The 18,109-nt window shown below is 39.1% G+C and overlaps 2 protein-coding genes across 2 annotated transcripts in view; both read right to left on the bottom strand.

Moving 5' to 3' along the window:
• The window catches only part of LOC116042702 (P2Y purinoceptor 14-like), a 28,729-nt gene extending 24,254 nt beyond the window's left edge, over positions 1–4,475 (bottom strand). The window contains exon 1 of the mRNA XM_031289009.2: positions 4,230–4,475. Coding sequence (XP_031144869.1) covers positions 4,230–4,379 — 150 coding nt within the window. The 5' untranslated portion in view covers positions 4,380–4,475. The remainder of the gene's footprint in view (positions 1–4,229) is intronic.
• Positions 4,476–10,609: 6,134 nt separating this feature from the next.
• On the bottom strand, positions 10,610–17,743 carry LOC116042783 (P2Y purinoceptor 14-like). The gene is made up of 3 exons (XM_031289153.1): positions 17,662–17,743; positions 16,286–16,542; positions 10,610–11,272 (listed from the first exon to the last, which is right to left on the bottom strand). The coding sequence occupies exons 2-3, from the start codon at positions 16,516–16,518 to the stop codon at positions 10,687–10,689; spliced, it is 819 nt and encodes a 272-aa protein (XP_031145013.1). The 5' UTR covers positions 16,519–16,542; positions 17,662–17,743; the 3' UTR covers positions 10,610–10,686.
• Positions 17,744–18,109: the final 366 nt, after the last annotated feature.

Genomic DNA, 18,109 nt, shown 5'->3' with positions numbered 1-18,109 from the left:
TTTATCACATGATTACAATTCTATTATTTTGCATTTCAGAACTGTTTTTAAGTACATATTAACAATGGAAATCAATTATTACCAGTGTGTCTTGATTGGGAATCAAATGAATGCAAAGAAAATGACTTTATGAACTTGATTTTAAGATTTGTATTTGTTTATTATATATTATATTCTAGTCACACATTTGAATCTAGAGTCAATATTAGGGTTGGGTATTGTTTGGTTTGGATACCGGTGCTAAAGCGGTACTTTTAAAACGGTACCGGTGCCTTAACGGTGCCTGAACCGATACTTTTTAAGAAAGTAAAAAAAAAAAAAAAGAAGGGTACTAAACAGTTGGCGACATTAAAGAATGGCTTGTTAATTGCTAAGGCCATACCGTCAAAATTAAATGTTTAATAATAATGTAATCACTATAACAATAACTTATTTCACTAGTAAATAGCTGTTGAATGACAAAAACATCCACCAGATGGGAAAAAGGCAAAAGCTGTAAATTACCAGTTTCATTGAACACACCGTCTGTGTTTTTCCGACAACAGCAGCTGCAGATTGTTACATCCCGGTGTCGGAATCCTCTACAGTGAAATACAGACAAACGTTACACTTTACGCAATGTTTCTGTTGCCTGTAACGTCTGTTTCAGAGCATCAGAGAGAAGTGCAGACATATCAGTGGCACCAGAATGAGGCACCGAAATCCGTGTTGCTATTCCTGCAGCAGCAGGATGTGTTACGAGGAAGTACGGCAAAATAGTAGCCTGTTAGGCACGACGCAATGCCGAGTGAAGTGAAAATAAATTAATAAATGGCGGCATGCGATTAATACGATTAAAAAAAAATGTACGCTTTATGCTCGGCCCTTAATCGCATCACGATTAATGCGTTAATGCTGACAGCCGTAAAATAAACCCAACCTAAACCTAAATCCCCCCTCCAGCATGGCGTCTGATGGTACGGCCCAATTGGCAGGCCATAGTATATAACAGTCCTTCACCCTTGACCACACCTTTTCTGCACGGGAAAGACTCACCACCAGCATGGTAACAAAGACAGAAAATAATGATTAATATAACAAAAACCTTACAATGTAGAAAAGAGTGCATTCCATTCAAACCATATAAAGCTAAAGGAAATAAACGTAGATTATGAATTAACCAAACAGTGTAATGTGTTTGTTTTAATGTTGGAATTGTTTGGGGTGTGGCTGACTGCACAATAAATTAATGTGTACTAAAAAGCATGGGGTGAAATTGTGTACATATTACCATTGCTGGCTGTTTAACCTGTGTGGCTTAGGCCATCACAGGGGGTTTACGGCTAGCTTAGAATATGCAAAACCGAGGTTGCTGCAAGTTCATCTCGCTGCAGCCTGCGAGAAGGCAGAAGCCACATCAAAGTCAGCCATTTTTCTTTACTTACGTCACTCCCCATTCGCTTGAACAGACCAAGACAGCCTGGTAGCATTTTTTACTATTAAGGAAATTATTTGGATAAATGCCATGTTTTCATTTTGAATCTTTTAATTTTATTTGGCAAATGTTATATCCATAAATGTAAATGGTCTGAAAGAAAACCGAAAATTCACCAATTTAAAAATGACATGAAATTATATTTTGAAACTTTAAAAGGACTGACAAGTAAGAAAGCCATCCGGACTCTGAACATTTACAATGCCTTACAACCTCTTTAATGTAAATTTCGTGTATGTATGCATTTAATGTTTTCAATGTGTTTATGTATCTGTACTTGAATAATAAAGTTTTTTGATAGTCTCATCTTTATTTCCTGTATTATATAATGAACCAAACAGACAAGGGTGAATGTAAAGTGTTTTAATATATTATGTGCATTTTAAAATATAATTACAGTAAAACAATGTAAACACAAATTAAATTACAGTATACTGTAGTATGATATATTGACATACAATGGACTTAGAAACTACAAGTACACAAATGAAAATAAACTTCAGAAAAAAGGTTATTGTAAGTGTTAATTGAGTATCTCAGCAAAATATGATCAATACATACTCTATTGGTCTATACCCTGGCTGTTAGAAGCCTTTGCAAACGTAGTGTTTCCTCCACAGAGAGACCGAAGGCTAACAAAGTTCCTTACACAAATCAAATGGTAACAAAGTTCTTACTGATAAATGTGGCTTCTAAGCTTGGGTGATTTACAATTAAAATAACTTGCTTTTAAGTAGCCATTAGCAAATGTGTAGGCTTTAAAAACACTATGAACACTTTCCTTATGCTGACCTACTTGCAAATGCAACAGAATACATGTAATTAGAGTTAGCATAGCCTGTCACGAACCCATCTCCTTGAGCATGTTTTCCCTGTCTGTCTGGTTTGTTTTTGTGTTGTGTTTCCTGAACATACCCTGTTCCAGTTGCCGGGCAACGACTGAATTTCAAGGAGCACGAATTACAGGATCACCTGAACCTGCTCTCACCTGAGAGTCTCTGACATAGCCAGTCTTTGTCATAATTAGGAAAGTACAGATGGACATTCTGTCATTCTTGTTGTCTTGTAATGTCATCCTCTTGGCTGTAAATGTAGCTATCATTACTGAGTTTGTTTTTATGCTATGCTATGCTATAATAAAGCACATAACTATAAAGATGAACCAGTTAAGCAGTGCTAACACTGCATATGTGCTGTATGTGTCAACCTCTAGATAGAATACATTATATTTACAACTTCTACATTGTACAACTTAACCAATACCCCAGCATTGTGTATTATCAGACCAATAGCAACCACAACTATTTGTAGTTAGCTGGATAATAATTTTTCATAATAGACCATATAGCTACGTTACTGACCTACCTGCGACAGCATCGTAGCTCTGCTTGGGTCCTGCAGCATGTAGCTACTATACATTAGCAGTTAGCTTAACGTTAAATGCTAACTTACACAGCTTCACTAGCTAGCTAGTAACTTAACAACAAAACAACAAATGTCTAGTAACCATGCTTGCAACGTAGATCACAGACAATATATATGATCAATACTTACACTTAATCTTAATCTTGTAGGAATCCGCTGTAGAGTGGTTTGTGTGTCCTCCAAAGTCTAACGTTAGCTGCACTGAAACGTCAGGTGCAGGCAGGCACTGAGCTGTCACTCAAACACACTCCAAAAACCCATTAGCCAATGGGGATGCACCCCTGTAAGACCTGCTCACGCAAGATGTTTGTGCCAGTCAGAATTGCAAGCAAAGAGTTTGGAAGCGCAAACGAGAAAGCTGGGAGCAAAACTGCAAATGTGATGGAGAGAGCAGAAGACTGATCATTGAGAAAGAAGCAGAGGGAACTGTAAACAAAAGGAGATAATATCAAACAAATAAAATACCAATAGTTTACGACTACACAAATGTTTTGTTTGCAAGTTTTAAGTTTTACCTTTGAGGTGACAATTTTTTTGCTTGAGTTAGTGTTTTTTGTTTGATACTTGAGAAGTTTTGCTTGGAATTAAAGTCACAAAAATAATCCCATACTGCTCTGCCCTGATGTGTTCCACCTGGTCATCAGCCCTCATGTCACCTGTCTCTCTTTACTACCCTCGTTACCTTTAGTCTCTGTGCTTTCTTTGTCTCTTGTCGGTTCATCGGCGTTCCTCCCAGTGTCATTCCCTGCGTCTCTTCATCCTTGTGGTTTTGCCTTTCCTAGTCTTTTGTTTCCTAAGTTTATTGGGATATTGCGTTATATTCCTTTCACCTGCCTGCCTGACTGCCTCAGGACACCTTCTGTTATAAGCCTTTTTTATGTTAATAAACCCACTCAACCTTTTCACTGCCTCCTTGCCTCTACACTCTTAAGCCTGGTGTTTTCCTCAGACCTGACAGTTATTTCATAATAAAACATTGTATTTTATAAAACTACATGTGTTTTGAGTGCAAAAATGCAGGGTTCGAATCCGACCTGCTGCCCTTTGCTGCATGTCATCCCCCATCTCTCTCCCCCTTTCATGTCCGTCCACTTTCAAAATAAAGGGAAAAGCCCCAAAAAATAATCTTAAAAAAAAAGAAAATTTGTAAAGTAACTTCTAACTAAAGCTGTCAGATTAATGTAGTGGAGTAAAAAGTACAATATTTCTCTGAAATGTACTGGAGTAGAAGTAGAGAGTGGCCTGAAAAGAATCAACCATACCATACATTTGTACTTAAGTACTTAAATAACCGTAGTTACATTCCACCACTGGAATTGTTGAAACTCACCAGGAACACCAGACTGTAGACCACCAAGAAGAAGGGGTGGGCTGAGGTGTCGTTCCATACACAGTTAGTCGAACCGTTGGCTTTGTTCTGGTTTATAACTGTTGACCAGTTGAAGGATGAAGTCACTTCTTCTCCTCTTCGATCGCTCATTTTTTTTCTGGTTGATCTAACGAAGTTGAACCAAAATTACAGATCCACATATACACAAAAACACTAACGGAACTGCTGCCAGAGTCAGCCCAAGAAGACAATACTGTGACCAAAAAATCAAGATGTATCACATAAAGGAACTAATGGGAGGTTTCATGTATTAACCTGTTCACTGCTTCCTTCTACACAGCTTTTACAGTAGGAGAAGGGCTGCAGCAAACCACTGATGTGGGTATGATGGTATCGCAGTAAGACAGCATTACTTTAAATAACATGTTCATTCTCACATTGACTTTTTATCTTCCTGTCTAGTTGCTAAAAACAGGATACAATGACTCATAAAGACATATCAGCCATCCTAGCAGCTCAATGGATTGCAATCAAGTCTGTACTGTAAGATATATTCTCATGACTTTTGTGATCCCACATTTGTAATGGTGCCTGCACTTTTTTTCTATTAATCCATTTTCTAGCCAGGTCCTCTCTGAGACATCAGGCATGGTGGCATATACAAAATAATCCCTCCAGTGTTCTGGGTCGGCAGCAGTGGGACCCCCTCCAGTTTGACTTGCCTAAGATGTCCAGGAGGTGTCCTTTGTCAGATCCCTGAACTACCTCAGCTACCCCAAACTGTTGCAAAGGAGCAGCAGTTCAAGCTTTTCCAGATGTCTGAGTGCTGTCATTCTGCAAAGGAAACTAAATTCATCCATGATTTAATTATTTTTCTCACTATCCAAAGCTCATGAGCATAGATTAGTGTTGGAAAGACCATTGAACCATCGTGGTCTTGGTCGGCTCGATGGTATTTTAAGCCCCCAACGTCTCCTTCCAGGCAGCGCTGTGACCATTGAATTCAAGGTACCTAACCCTAACCTTAACCCTAACCATAACCATTGCCTAATCCTAGTGCCTTCCAGGCAGCACTGTCTCTCATTCAGAGTTTTTTGCTTCATTAATGTATACAGATAAAAAAAAGAGATTGTAGTGAAAAAACAGAATCAGAGTTTCTGGTGAGTTCAGGCTGAATTGAACCCAATCCTGGTGTGGTTGAACTTGGTGTATCTGTTGCTAGCTAGCTTACACCTAACATGTGTACAGTAAGTACATTTGCTTTTTGGGTCAAATAAACCAAAGGCCAAACAAAAAGTTTGCACCGCTTTCTGTCTGAACACATCTTGAAAATATTAAGGGCTAGTATTCAAATTATTCTGTGGCTTTCAGGACAGCCTTATTTTTCAGGAGTGGCGGTTGTGTTAGGGTACAATATGCAAGCGCACATAGCATGAATGGACCCATCTATGTGCGAAAAATATATTATCAAGACATTTCAATTTATGCAGATACTATTTAAAGGCACTGAAAATTATTTGATTCACCCTTTCAAACCAAAAGTTACAATATTTTTGAGTTCCCCCTGAATATCTCAAATGAGGCTTTCATGGGGAACTCGTGTCTCTTTCAGGGAGGGCGAGCTCCACACACAATGTAGAACAATGTAGGTTAGCGTACGCATGTATATGTCAATATTGCTACAGAATTTTGTGCCTTTTATGGTCTCATTATTTGGGTTTCCACACAGGACAGGATCTGCTGCGTGGAGCTTTAAATTAAATGTGGAGTTTCCCCAATCTTGCACTTGTGAGAGCCATAGACATATATAAAATGGACCAACAGATCCCGTTGCTCTGGATGGAGACCAGTGAAGGCCATTAGAAGCACTTTTCCGGTGATGGCTGAGCGTTACTGCGCAGCCTCCAACTGAGAGAGACGACGTAAATGTGACGTGAGCAACCTGTCTGAAAGTTGTAAGTCTTCTGGTAGCTGTGCCAAGAGAAATCACAATCATTCTGAATCTTGCAGAGACGGAGAGCATAGGTATATGTGTAACCCTCCTACTCAATTCCACTGGGATTTACCATGTGCATGGGGAATGAATTGGTGAGAGGTTACTAGAATTTAAAGTTAGGATGTATCCACAGCAACTAAAACTTCGGGCATGCGACTCTGCTAAAGTGTAGAGAGGCCTGGTTAGCTTAAATATAGCTATTTAGCTATAGCTCTGTTTGTTTGTTTGCTTTTTTCACTGTGAGCATAAAACTCCCATGCACATATACCACTATAACCCTTATTTGCAAAAATAAAAAAAAATAAAATCACATTTCAATCGCACACACTTAAATATCAGACCACAAAGATTGAATGCTATACTCAAAATGTATTTATATTTATTTCCAGAACCAGGTGAGTTAACCTTTCAAAATGTCCTCATAGTCCAAATGAAATGACTGAACAATACCCCGGGGTTTTTTCTACTATGTCTCAGTTTTATGAAGGTAAATATGGTGCAAAAAGGGAGAGCTTGTAGAATACAATGTGAGAACTTGCAGAACAAAAAATCTGAACTTGTATGTTAAAATTTGCACTTGTAAAAATTTAATTCGGACAGAGTTGTCCCTCATCTGGCGATAGAAACCCTGATTTTCCCATAGACTGTATATAAGAAGGCTTTTCCCGTTCTGTTAGCTCAGAGCTCCACAGTCTAAGTCCACAGGTACAAATTAGTTTTGCACCAAATGTATCGCCAAGAGTGTTGTGAAAGTCAAGATGCGCAGATTGGCCACTTTGTGATGCGAGAGAGCACATATGTGAAGTTGCAGTGACAGATTCCAGAGGTTGTAATCACTGAGTTGTGGTTGTGATGGAAAATGAACCACAGTAAAAAAAAAAGTATACGAGTAAATGTTGCATTATAAGTTTGCAGCTGTCATTGTGTTCATGTAAATATCAATCTACACATTTGTGAATATTTTTTCTGTAACTTCACATTCAGAATACAGGTGTGTGAACATTTTCTACAAGTGCAAATTTCAACTTACAAGTTCAGATTTTTTTTACAAGCTCTCATGTTTTTTTTCTTTGTATGACTTCAAATTCAGATCACATGTGCGTGAATATTTTTTACAAGTGCAAATTTTATTTTTACAAGTGCAAATGAAATTTTTACAAGTGCAAATTTTAACATACAAGTTCAGATTTTTTGTTCTGCAAGTTCTCACATTGTATTCTACAAGCTCTCCCTTTTTGCACCATATTTACCTTCATACAGTTTTGCTTGTTGGAGCTCAGTGGAAATCTTTCCAGAGAATATTGTCTGTACTCACGGTTCCTTGGTAACAGAAAGATTATAGTGACCATCTATCCGAACCCTTCTGTCCAGTGGTGAGATACACAATGAGGAAACCCGTCCTGAAACTCCGTCCGTCCCAAACACAGACACCTCCGACCTGCAGCGCGAATCCTGAGCACATCTATTGCAGCAACATGGGTGGCAGCATTCAGAAACTCGGTGGCAAAGTGGGTTTCTGAATATGTAGTAGCAGTTCGCACATGGCTATGGCGTTAGCTCCACTTCAGTGAAATCTCCGTGGTCAATTTAACCTGCTCCAAGACAAAGCTCACTCTCCCGTTTTAACAGGGTTACACACTAACAAAAAACCAAGAAAAAAAATCCCCCCGGCTCTTAACTTTGATGACCAGTAATGTAATCAATCGTACATAACTTACAACTAGCTCGTAGCTATCTCTACGTCTCTTTTTTTTTTTCTCGTCACTTTTTTTTCACTTCTCACTCTTTTTCCGTATCATTGGAGGTTTCAGATAAAATGGCTCAACTTATCAACCAAACAAATTTTAACTTCATCTGGAAAAATAAATGCCATTATATCAGGAATGTGATGTGATTAAAAGTGTTGAAGAGGGTGGACTTAATGCAATTGATTTTTTGGTTATGAACGGTGTTCTTAAATTAAAATGGCTGAATTCATATACTTCTAACGAACGCTCCTTTTGGTTCACCATACCGGATGCAGTTTTCAAGAAGTTGGGAGGTGTTAATTTTTTATTGCGATGTGATTATGATCTATGTAAACTGCCAACGAAGTTATCAGATTTTCACCAGCAAGTTCTCCTCTATTGGAATTTGATTTTTAAACACAATTTTACTCCCCAGAATACACCCCTATGGAATAACAGATACATTTTATCCAATAGGAAGTCATTGTTTTTAGACACTTGGATGGAAAAAGGAATTTGGAATGTGTCTCAATTAATGGATGATTCTGGAGAAATTTTAAACCATACAGAATTCTGTGACAAATTCAGTCTTCAATGTTCGTTTAGAGAATACACTAAAGTGATAAAAGCCATTCCAATTCCCTTTAAAACAATGACCAAACAACTTTTGGTTCATGCTAATGTTATATCAGAGATGAGGCCTCTTTGTGTTGAAGGTGTCAGTTTGAACAGCAAACAGTTCTCTAACAAATTTATTAAAAGTGTATTATGTATAAAATATTATCCCTTTCAACTGAAAAGAAAATATATTCTCCGATATTACAGTGATGAAGAGGCAAGAAAGATTAGGAAACGATCCTTATCGTATCCTCTCCCACCAAAAGCCAAAGAAGTGACATTTAAAATATTAAATGATATTTATCCGTCAAATCACTTCTTACATGTAAAATTTAATTGGGAAAGTAACTCTTGTGTTTTCTGTGAGAGCGATATTGAGATGGTCGAACATATTTTCTTTCACTGTGAACCGATTAATGAATTGTGGCTGTCTTTTCAATGCTGGCTTCAATCTAAAGATATACTGCTACAACCATTAAACGAAATGTCAATTAAAGCTGGTTTATTTTTAAAGGATAAAAATCTAGAATTCTTGATAAATAACTTGATTGAGCATTGTAAACATTTTATTCATAGGTGCAAATATTTAAAGGTCAAACCCTACATCAATGGTTGGAAGAATGATCTTAAGCTTTTTGCTACATCTTTACAATACATGACAGAGGTAAACGCCAAAAGACTCTTGTATTTGTTGGACTTATATTCCCTAATGGACTAAATGACCCCTAGCATCTTCTTTTCTTTATTTTCTTTATTTTGATTTGCTATATATATTGTCTCAACCTCAAAGCTGTAAACACGTTTTGGACAAATGTACTAACACATTGTGCCTTGATTGTTTGTATGACTGTTGTATAATAAAGAGTTAAAAAAAAAAAAAAAAAAAACTTTCTTTTTCCGTCTCTCTTTTTTTAGTCCCGCCCCCTAAAAAAAATCCGGTAGGTTGCCAAACTGCGCTCTGGATGGCACTGATTGGATAATAAACAAAACTGACACCTGGCCACCCAATACAAAATAAAATGACAGAAGGTTCAAAGGTTACTCACAACAGAGGATATTTCAACACCTCACAATTATATAACTCAATAACAAATATGAATTAATATTAAATATTAATAACAAAAAAGGTATTACACAACAGGAACAATTGAACTGGCCCATATTTCAGGATATACTGTATTTCTGGTAACAGAACACAAAATAAACAATATATAAATTTAGCAGGGTGCTACATATGTAAGGAGATAACATAGGCACAGGCTAATTATTGCTAACTGAAATGCTAGTTAACATTAGTAATTAAACCTAAACAGCTAATGTGAGTCGAAACTGCCTGCGAGCTTGTCCTGTACTGTACGGTAATTTCTCTGTGCGACAGTAAGTCCCGTGGTTATGACACAATCGCCTATTTTTATAAAAACGTCTGCTACGGAGCCATAACGTGAGATACAAGGTAATGGAGCCTTTTATACATTGTCGTGTTTCTTTAGAAATAAACAATGGACAAATAGAGTCTTTAAACGCTTCAGATGTAAAGTTATTGCTGTCAAAGTGGCGCCAAAATGAATGGCAGTCAATGGAATGCTAACGGGAGGTGATGGCTTGTTAGCATCAAAATGGCGCCATAGGAGCTACGCGTTCCGAGGAGAAGCTTACCCCCTTGGTGAGAGCCTATTCCTGTTTGTAACTGTTTAAAGACTCTGAAGTACAGCATATTGCTTTGCTTTTAATCTTTGCTATAAAATGAGTAACTAGCTTTAATCAGTAACTAGATAAAGAAATACTCTCTGGATGTCAAATACTAAGGTCACGAGTGTCAATTCCACCAGTGCAACTCTCTGTGTTAACGTTTTTAGAATTTTCTTTTTATATTATATTACTTTTATTGTGATTAAAAAGTTTTATCACCTTGTTTTTGGTGCTGAGACATTTGTTAAATGTAAAGACATTAAATATATTAAAATCTTTATTAAAAACACAATGGCTTTGTGGATTTGTGTGTAATTGTAGAATAACTGGTCTGTAAACCCACCACATTTTGTTTATAACTTTATTTGCAGTTATTACATTAAGTTTATTACATTATTGGCAGTTAAAATGTTATGAGCGGGTATTATCAGTTTCCACGCACCACTCCCAGCCTAAGCTGGGTTCTGAACCCCTTGCAGAGGATGAAGTAGATGACTGGGTCCAGGCAGACGTTGAGAACAGACATTACGATGGTCAGCTCCAGCCCGTAGTAGAAAACCTTGTTCCATGAACAATGCCTCCACAGGAAAGCTTTGGGAAGGCAAATCAGGTGGTAGGGGACGAAGCAAAAGCAGAAGACACTGACCAGGACTAACATAGTCCTGCACGACTTTGCAAGCTTCATGGAGTTGGAGGACGCCGGCTGCCTCTGCTGCGCCAGCAACACCCTGCGAGAGGTGCTGTAGTAAAAGAAGACCAGAGAGACCAGGACAAACAGGAACATGACAGTGGAGAAGACATGTATGATCTTAAAGAGCAAGATGTGCTGGCCACTGTGAAAGCCTTGACAGCTCACTGGGACAGAGGTAAAAGGTTCCTGGGTGTGGAACGACAGGATGACGAAGCTGCATGTCACAGCCAGGAGGAAAACCCAGGTTACCGTGGAGATGATGTGAGCGACCCGCGCTGACTGAAGGATGTGAGTTCCTAAAGGTTGGACTACCTTCAGATACCTGGAGAGGAGAGGCAGGCGTCAATAGTTAACTTCATTGGAAAGCCAGAGTCTGCGCATAAGTTTGGATTACTTTATGGCTGACGGGCATCTGCCGGTGCCGTTTGGGACACAGAGACACTGATACAGATATACAGATATAGAGAGATATGATTCATAATAATTACAGCAGTTGGTATGTGGCAATTATAGTAACAGTAACAGTATTGCAGGGTGAAGTAGGGCTTAGTAGGGCATAGCAGGGTATTGCAGGGCGTAGCAGGGTGCCGAGCAGGACCATGGCAGCAGTTGCAACTATGATTTAGGTGCCATCCCCAATCCAAGTAAAATTGTGAGGTGAGAAAACATAAGGACTCTGGGAAATAAGCTCTCCGGAGCTAAGTTAGTAACAAGCATTACTGGGACATGGATGCACATGGATGAAAAGAGATAGGAGAGAGGAGCTCAGTGTGTCAAAGGAAGTTCTCCGGCAGACAACTACGAGCTGGTCCAAGGCAAACCTAAGCCAGCTCTATAAGGGTTGGTAGATGAATCTGATGACTATGAAGAGAAGCAGAGAAGAGAAGGGGTGTCGTGTCTGCAGCTATACAGTACACCTTCCCCCGCCGGTCTAGGTAACCGCTTTAACTCATTGCTCACTAACTATAAGCTTTATCAAAGAGGAGAGTTTTAAGTTTACTCTTAAATGTGGAGCAAGGTTATTATAGTTTTGCATTTTTCATTAGTTTTTATTTTTATTTTGTTTTGACTTTTTGTTTTCAAATTCAGTTTAGTTTTAATTAGTTTTTAAAGCGGGTTTGCTAGTTTAGTTTTTATTTTTTGAAAATGCTTAGTTTTAGTTTAGTTTTTTTTTGTAATATGGGTTATTTGTCAGGGGATTCAAAAAGATCAGAAAAAGTATTGTGTAATAATAACTCAACAAAAACATCATAAAATTTTAGAAATATGTATTCACAATGTATTCAACAATAATACCAGTATATAAAATGTAGCCTACATATGGTCATAAATATGTAAACAGTCTACACAAGATGTAGTGTGTGCAAAATGTGTAAGTGACGTGTTCCAGGAAAAAAACCTAAATAGCCAACAGACTAAAGAAGACATACATGAACAGGTGTTTTCAACTTTGGTTCGAGTAAAGTGGCGAACTTTTTGAAGTCAATCGACTCACAGAGTTGTGTAGACATCCCAGTATCAATCCACATATTAACCCACGCTTCCTCCCGCTTTTGGTGTTCCTGCGTATGTAATAACAAAGAATTTCTAATAAGGGAAGAAGTTGCACTCTCTCGTTACTTCCGGCTTCTGAACTGGTTGCAGTTCCACCAGAGTTCCATATAGGGGGCGCTCACAGGCCAGTGCAGAATGAATGGGACTCTATGGAGCTATACCCCTCAAAATCCACTTTTCTCAGGATATCATTTTTTGTCTAGTAATTTGAATGTTGCATTCGAAAGGGGAGGCTAAGAAAATACACACTGCTGGGTGTTAGATTTGTTTAAAGTGTCTTTTTTGTTCTAAAAAGCCTTTTAAAATGTCGATGACGTCATACACATATACGGCCAGAGATTCTGCTTTACGGCAAGCTCTGAGTCACTTCCTTTTTTCTCTCGAGGCATCGACAACACAGCTGACAGGTTAGGCTCTCCCTGTCAATACACGTGCTAGAAAGAGGTTTGCTAATGTTTTAAAGACCACGCCGAAATATTCACTCTGACATTCTGGTTCTGCTTCGGATGCAGTCAAGTGGGATCTCCGATCGTAATCAGTCTTTCACTGACCAATCAGCATTCATTAGCAGAATGCTAGCTCGTTCATTCAACTTTCGACCTATAATCCATGTTAATCCATGTCAAATCTGAGATTTCTCAACGACAATCAGGTGAAAGAGACAAATTTAGCCGTCTAGCTCCATAGAGTCCCATTCATTTTGCACTGGACCGCAATCACCCCCAGTGGTGGAACTGCAACCAAATTCGGTACAATGGGGCTTAATAGGGAGTGGAATGGCTTTCCATAGACCGGCTTTGGTAATAACCAGCAGCTATTGGGTCGCCGGTGAAAGCCTTCCTGTAGTGTTCTCTGTCCTGCTGTTGTCTCCGTCATGCTGCCTGGCCCTGTATCCATACATCCATGCCTGTAACGTTACCGGGGTTTACTTCTGTTTCGGGGAAAGAGGGCTTTGCGTTCTCCTTAAGGTAAGCTAGGTTAGCCTCCTAGCTTGTGTGCACTTCTCAAATGTACTTTCAAATTCGTGGGATTTTTCCCTGTAATAAATTGCCAACATATTTTACCACCTTCCACTGCAAGGCGCTTTTATCTGACACAGTCATAATCAAATAGGACTGCTGCTTTCTTCCGACTTTCGGTACCACTATGATGCCAGGCGAGAGGCACGGAGCCACGGACATGTTGTGTTCAATTTGACGTTGAATGTCGGGATTTCTGGGTTCCCAGTCGGAAACTATACATGTCTACGGGAAATGTCAAGGTCGGAGAGATATAACGTTATTTGCTCTATGAAAGATCGACAAAGACGAAAACTAAGGACATTTACTCGATAATTTTATTTTATTTAAGTTAGTTTTGCAAACAGACATAATAGTTTTAGTTTAGTTATCGTTTTTTTGTAATGCCTCATTTTTATTTTTATTTCAGTTAACGACAATGTTTTTTCCCACCTAGTTTTCGTTATTTCGTTCGTTTTCGTTAACAGTTATAACCTTGATGTGGAGACGGTGTCTGCTTCCCGAACCCAGACTGGGAGCTGGTTCCACAGGAGAGGAGCCTGATAGCTAAAGGCTCTAGCTCCCATTCTACGTTTAGAGACTCTAGGAACTAGTAACTCTGCAGGGAGTGCAGTGCTCTAGTGGGACAATACGGTTCTATGAGCTCTTTAAGATATGATGGTGCCTGACCATTAAGAGCATTGTAGGTCAGGAGAAGGAATCTTAAATTCAATCCTGGATTTTACAGGAAGCCAATGCAGATAAGCTAATATAAGAGAAATACGATCTCTTTTCTTAGATCTTGTCAGTACACGTGCTGCAGCCTTCTGGATCAGCTGGACAGTCTTAAGGGATGTGTTTGAGCAGCCTGATAATAAGGAATTACAATAGTCCAGCCTTGAAAAAACAAATGCATGGACTAGTTTTTCTGCATTGTTTTGAGACAGGATGTGTCTAATTTTGGCAATGTTAGTCAGGTAAAAAAAGCCGGTTCTTGAGATTTGCTTTATGTGGCCATAAAGGATATATCTAGGCCAGTGCAATGCCATCCAGAGTAGCTATATCTTTAGCAGGGCTCTCAAATGTCACGCATTGAGCGTGACAGTCACTCATTTCGGTCTTTTGTCACGCACTCCTGCCACACATTGTATTTCTCACGTGGAAAAACTATTTATAATATATTTAATATGCCGCAGCGCCCAAAATTTCTCTGGCGCGCCGCTCTCACTATGGAACCGGCAGGAATCAAGCGCGTCTCCCCTGGAGTTCTTAGTTGAGCCTGCCACTTATCAGCCAAACAAAAAAAAGAAAGGGGCTACACAATAGCCAATCAGAAAATAGCACTATTGTATCTGGGTAAGATTTAACGCAACAACCAATGAAAAAAAAAAGCATAGAGGAGCGTACAGACCCTAAACATTCACTCATTCAGAGACCAGAGTCTCAAACGAGGCTCTGAGTCTGTCAGAAGGTCTGAGATCTACCGTATCAGCAGAGCAATCACGTAATGCACACAGGCTATGGTGCAGGTAGATTATTTTCTGAAATATAGTGACTATTATAACTTTATTTTTCTCAAAATATCACGACTCCTCCAAATCTCAGAGAACACATATATTTTGAGTGTGGACAAAGTTTTGAACATGAGCAGAAATCTTGCTCAAACTTAACAATATTACAGTCCAGGGGTTTATTAATAAATTAAAATGAATTAATGTATCATTGAGGTGAATAATTGTCATATGCACATTTAAGGAGGTTACTTCCTTAACAAAAGATGCAGTAGAGAAGGGAAAAGTAAATTATGCTATGATATGAATAAATAGATGAAAGCAATACAGAATGCCTGAGAGCCTTATTGCAATATTTTGCACATCTATTGACAATCTATTGACATTACAATAGAATGTCACTCTTGCCTGTCTTCAAAACTTGAGAGCCCTGCTTTAGATAATAAGCTTCGGAGGTGTTTAGGACCCAGTACAATAACCTCAGTTTTGTCTGAGTTTAACAGCAAATTGTAGAACATCCAGGATTTTATGTCCTTAATGCATGCTTGAAGTTTAACTGACTGGTTTCATCTGACTTGATTGATAGGTATAATTGGGTATCATCCATATTACAGTGAAAGTTAAAGGTCCCATGGCATGAATATTTCACTTTATGAGTTTTTTTTAACATTAATATGAGTTCCCCCAGCCTGCCTATGGTCCTCCAGTGGCTAGAAATGGTGATAGGTGTAAACCGAGCCCTGGGTATCCTGCTCTGCCTTTGAGAAAAAGTAAGCTCAGATGGGCCAATCTGGAATATTTCCTATATGTCGTCATAAGGGGAAATGTTACCTCCCCTTTCTCTGCTTTGCCCATGGCAAGCTGGTCAAGGCCACACCCCCACCCTCCACCCTGCCCCCCCTCTCTCCTCCTCAATAGCATTTAAAGCTACAGACACAGAAATGGCACATCCTAAGGAAAGCTCATTGTGGGATTTCAGGGAAAGAGACTTCAGATACAGTATTAGGGGACCACTAAGGCCTATATAAAAGCATCCAAAAAGCAGCATGTCAGGACCTTTGATAGAGTGTTTCCTAATAATATTGGCTAGAGTAAGCATATAAAAGATGAATAGAATTGGTCCAAGCATTGAGCCTTGTGGAACAACATGGCTAACTTTAGCGTGCCTGAAGGATTCGTCGTTAACATTAACAAACTGAGATTGATCTGATTAAATTGTGAAGACTGTTTTAGGCAACATGAGATTCAAACTGGCTTACTGGCTTGGTCTACCTGTTAGCGGCTATGTAGCCCATGAACATGATGCTGGCGTACATGTTGAGGAAGAGGACGGAGGCGCCAAAGTTGCAGTTGACTTGGTGGAAGGTGGCAGAGCTGGTGGCATAGTTGGTGATGCGGATGGGGAGACTGAGGCAGAGCAGGAAGTCAGCAGCTACCAAGTTCTTCAGGTAGATCATCATGCTGCTGGACGGCTTCTGCTGAGCTCGGCAGAAGTAAAACATCATGAAGCCGTTAAGGAGGAGACCCACCTATGAAGAGAAGTGAACAGAGTGAGGATGAAGCTTTAAAAATTAGTCAGTCAAAATAATTTTGAGCTGACCAAAGGATTTGATCTGATAGACAGAAGTTAATTATTTTCTATACCTAATAGCATAGCTTTTTAACACAAGTCAGTTAGAAAAAGGCGAAGATATATTTAGCTGTCACTACACTTTTATGTGCCCAACCAAAAAACAACCATGGTACTATCATTGTCTTGATACTATCTTTGTCTTGGCTGCCTCAGAGTCTTTAAAGGTTGTGCAGAGGTCTGGTTACATGCAAAGAGCCAGTGACATCAGTTAGGGTATGAGATTGAGTAAGATCACGACTGTGAGTGTCATTTCCTCAGGAAATTATTCACTCGCCCCAAAAATGTTTCCTCTCCTGAAAAGGCATATTCAGTTTCCCTGTTATTTGTTCATGGTTGTGCGTTACCTGTGTTCTGTTTTGTTTTTCTTGATCTACCCATGTGTATGTTTTGTGCTTCAGTTTTCTGTTTTACTTTGTCTGTTTTTTTCTGTGCTTTACTTTCTGACTTGTGTTTTCCCGCCTCTGTGATTGTCTGCCCTGCCCTGATGTGTTCCACCTGGTCATCAGCCCCCATGTCACCTGTCTCTCATTACTACCCTCGTTACCTTTAGTCTCTGTGCTTTCTTTGTCTCTTGTCGGTTCTACGATGTTCCTCCCAGTGTCATTCCCTGCGTCTCTTCATCCTTGTGGTTTTGCCTTTCCTAGTCTTTCGTTTTCTGTTGTGTTTTTTTGGATTTTGCGTTATATTCCTTTTGCCTGCCTGCCAACCTGCCTCAGGGCACCTTCTGTTGTAAGCCTTTTTTAAGTTAATAAACACACTCAGTTTATTTGATAATAAAACATTGTATTTTATAAACTACATGTGTTTTTTGTGCAAATTTGTGAAGTAACTAAAGCAAAGCTGTCAGATTACTGTAGTGGAGTAAAAAGTACAATATTTCTCTGAAATGTAGTGGAGTAGAAGTAGAAAGTGGCATCAAAAGAATCAACTGAAGTACTTTACATTTGTACTTAAGTACAGTAAGCTACTTGAGTAACCGTAGTTACATTCCACCACTGGAATTGCTGAAACTCACCAGGAACACCAGACTGTAGACCACCAAGAAGAAGGGGTGGGCTGAGGTGTCGTTCCATACACAGTTAGTCGAACCGTTGGCTTTGTTCCGGTTTGTAGCTGTTGACCAGTTGAAGGATGAAGTTACTTCTTCTCCTCCTCCTCGATCGTTCATTTTTTTCTGGTTGTTCTAACGAAGGTGAACCAAAATTACAGATCCGCATATACACAAAAACACTAACGGAACTGCTGCCAGAGTCAGCCCAAGAAGACAATACTGTGACCAAAAAATCAAGATGTATCACATAAAGGAACTAATGGGAGGTTTCATGTATTAACCTGTTCACTGCTTCCTTCTACACAGCTTTTACAGTAGGAGAAGGGCTGCAGCAAACCACTGATGTGGGTATGATGGTATTGCAGTAAGACAGCATTACTTTAAATAACATGTTCATTCTCACATTGACTTT

This window comes from Sander lucioperca, chromosome 4, assembly GCF_008315115.2.
Source record: "Sander lucioperca isolate FBNREF2018 chromosome 4, SLUC_FBN_1.2, whole genome shotgun sequence".
Classification (NCBI taxonomy): Eukaryota; Metazoa; Chordata; class Actinopteri; order Perciformes; family Percidae; genus Sander; species Sander lucioperca.
The sequence above is the reverse complement of the archived record's forward strand: the minus strand, read 5'-3'. Positions and strand labels throughout refer to the sequence as shown.

What these genes read in the sequence shown, in the direction of transcription:
- LOC116042783 (XM_031289153.1), bottom strand. Translation starts at nt 16,518, where the DNA reads ATGATGTTTTACTTCTGCCGAGCTCAGCAGAAGCCGTCCAGCAGCATG. An exon ending in GGCTACATAGCCGCTAACAG is followed by an intron (nt 11,273 to 16,285) that starts GTAGACCAAGCC and finishes TCTCCTCTCCAG; the next exon opens with GTATCTGAAGGTAGTCCAAC.